Source organism: Camelina sativa, chromosome 18, assembly GCF_000633955.1.
Source record: "Camelina sativa cultivar DH55 chromosome 18, Cs, whole genome shotgun sequence".
In the NCBI taxonomy this organism is placed as follows: Eukaryota; Viridiplantae; Streptophyta; class Magnoliopsida; order Brassicales; family Brassicaceae; genus Camelina; species Camelina sativa.
This window is the reverse complement of record NC_025702.1, coordinates 20,508,615-20,511,387: the sequence shown is the minus strand read 5'-3', so window position 1 is coordinate 20,511,387 and position 2,773 is coordinate 20,508,615. Positions and strand designations below refer to the sequence as shown.

The following is a 2,773-nucleotide window of genomic DNA, read 5'->3' as shown; positions in this document are numbered from 1 at the left end:
ATCGGAAAAAAACACATGATATTTATTTTTATCACATGAAGTTTAATGAAGTTAAACTAGCTAGTGATTTATTTACCTCTAAATACACATAATTCCTACCAACTAAAAATTATTTACCTAATTAATAATTGTTATTTGTAAACTTGAGTAAAAAATAAACTTAAAATGGTATAAAAGCAGTTTTTTCTCATATAAAAAAAAAAATCATAATTTTTGCTTAGCCATAGATCTCAAAAAAAGTAATTTAAATAGAATTTCCCGACACCTTAAATTTAATTTTGATTTGATATCCTCCAGCGAACCTCATCTCTCTCCCGGAGAAAAAACCCTAGAGAAGCTCCGAGATAGCTCTACGCCATGGGGGACTTGAACGATCCATTCATGCGTAACCAAAACGCCGCCGTTCAGGCCCGCACTAAGGCTCAGAACCGATCTAATGTTCTTCAGCTCAAACTGGTTCGTCTCTCTATTTTTTTGTTGTAATTTTGCGATATTGGTTGTTATCATTGAGTTTGTCGACGGGATAATCAAAGTCTTTCAATGCGTGATTTATTATATACGAGACTGTTTGCTTGAACCTGTATTTACTGTGATTCCGATGCTAGTGATCTAGATCGCTTCTGAATTATGCTCACTAGTTTCAAATTGGCGTTTATTAAGAGTTTGGAATTAATACCATCTTGTTGGGAAGTTAATATGATGTCTTGCTTATTTGCAGATGGGTCAGAGCCACCCAACTGGCTTAACACCCACACTCTTGAAACTCTTTGAGCCACGACCGCCATTGGAGTTCCAGCCACCACCGGAGAAAAGAAAATGCCCTCCTTATACAGGTTTATATTTAGCTTCTTAGGTCTATTTAACTTCTTACTTATAATTGGCTTTGGAAGTGATTTTCTTTTTATTCATTCTAGGCATGGCTCAATTTGTGAGTCGCTTTGCTGAACCTGGAGAACCAGAGTATGCTCCACCTAAGCCGGAAGTTGAAACACCTGTATGTTTCACCCTCAATCCGTCTCTCTGTTATTCTTATTTCAGTGGCATACATATGGTCTTATATCTTTGTTTTACGGACTAGGCACAAAAAAGGGAGAGAATTCATAAATCCAGACTGGAGAAAGGAGTTGAAAAGGCTGCAGAGGAGCTCAAGAAATGTAAATTCTATCTTATAATTATAGCTAGGCTTTGTTTTGTGCCTTCATCTACTTCCAATTTTGTGAATTGAGGTTCTTCTTTGAAATTTTGTTTGCAGATGATCCAAATAATGATCCGAATGCTTCTGGAGATCCTTACAAGACATTGTTCGTTGCAAGACTTGTAAGTAGCGCTGCTTTCTTTTCAAATGACTTTCATAAACAGATGTGCTTTGTGGTGCTTGACTTTATGTACTGTTTCGCAGAACTACGAGACCTCTGAGAGTAAGATTAAAAGGGAGTTTGAAGCTTATGGACCAATTAAGCAGGTATGTATTTCTGAGCATTCCCTAACAGGTTCGGTAAGAAGTTATGAGATGTCTCCTCGCTCTTACTTTTACTTTGCAATATGTTTGATTTTACGTACTGTAGTCTCCAAAGTTCTATATTTTTTGCGTACATATTTTTTCTTTGAGACCAGTTTGAGCTGTATATGCCATGTGTTGCCTTGAATCTCTGCCTTCTTTACTATGCTTAAAGCCATGGGGCCTTTTTCGTGTAACATGCTAAAATAAAGTAGCTAGTAAACGATATTCTGGTCAATATTGTTTAATGTCGCAAACCTCTCTCCTCCGTGGTGATTGGTTAAGATATTTCGGGGCAAGTCAGAAAGTATAGGAACAGGTATAGATCAGGTAACTTTACTTATTGTCCCGTCCCTTCAGAGGATATATACTTCTTTTATCGAGGGCGTACACTCACAGGTTTCCATAGTTTCTGAGGCATACATTTTTCTTGAAACCCATCCTGGTAAGCCACTAAGATATATTTATTCCAGTCCTTCCTATATCCTTTTTTGGTCTTGTGAAAATACTTCATCCTACACGGGAAGAAGAAACTCTGGGATTTGGGCAGTGAAAGTAAGATCTTTAAACACTATCGGTATATAGAATAGGGAGTATATCAACCCTTCTCTCTTTTTGGTATTTTAAACAAATCTACTAAACCTCTATCTTCTGGCTTTTAAGGCTAGCAAAAGTATTATCAGCTACTATGAAGGTGATATGGTAAATTTTTACATTGTATATATAATACATATACATCTATATCAAAACTTCATAAAAAGTTTTAAAACCCTGGTAAGGGGTCGTTAAACCCTTCAGAAATGGTAAAACTTGCTGCCACGGAATCCATTTTTCTGCCAATACTTGATGTGGTGATGATGTGGAAGCCTGTTATGAAAAAAAGGTTGCCCGTGCTTGTTTGACTTGTAACACACCGTATCTGAAAGCTGGTTCAATTGCTCTTAGAGTTTGTGATGTCTTGATGTTTTTCTTTTTCTACACCTTAGGTTCAGTTGGTGACCGATCAGCAAACAAATAAACCCAAAGGTTATGCCTTCATCGAGTACTTGCATACACGTGATATGAAAGGTGAGTTTGTAATGTTTTCTCTATTCTGAGATATGAATTGTCCTACTAAAATACAGTTTGTGGTCTCTTATAGCTGCATATAAGCAAGGTGATGGAAGGAAGATTGATGGAAGAAGAGTTTTGGTTGATGTTGAGAGAGGTAGAACAGTCCCGAACTGGCGTCCCCGCAGACTTGGTGGTGGACTTGGTACATCTAGAGTTTCTGGT

General features: G+C 37.2%; 1 protein-coding gene across 1 annotated transcript in view; it reads left to right on the top strand.

The window, feature by feature from the left end:
• Window positions 258-2,773, top strand: part of LOC104762893 (U1 small nuclear ribonucleoprotein 70 kDa-like) — a 21,274-nt gene continuing 18,758 nt past the window's right edge. Inside the window, exons 1-8 of the mRNA XM_019240279.1 lie at window positions 258-456; window positions 719-833; window positions 915-994; window positions 1,079-1,154; window positions 1,253-1,317; window positions 1,400-1,462; window positions 2,485-2,566; window positions 2,640-2,757. Coding sequence (XP_019095824.1) covers window positions 358-456; window positions 719-833; window positions 915-994; window positions 1,079-1,154; window positions 1,253-1,317; window positions 1,400-1,462; window positions 2,485-2,566; window positions 2,640-2,757 — 698 coding nt within the window. The 5' untranslated portion in view covers window positions 258-357. The remainder of the gene's footprint in view (window positions 457-718; window positions 834-914; window positions 995-1,078; window positions 1,155-1,252; window positions 1,318-1,399; window positions 1,463-2,484; window positions 2,567-2,639; window positions 2,758-2,773) is intronic.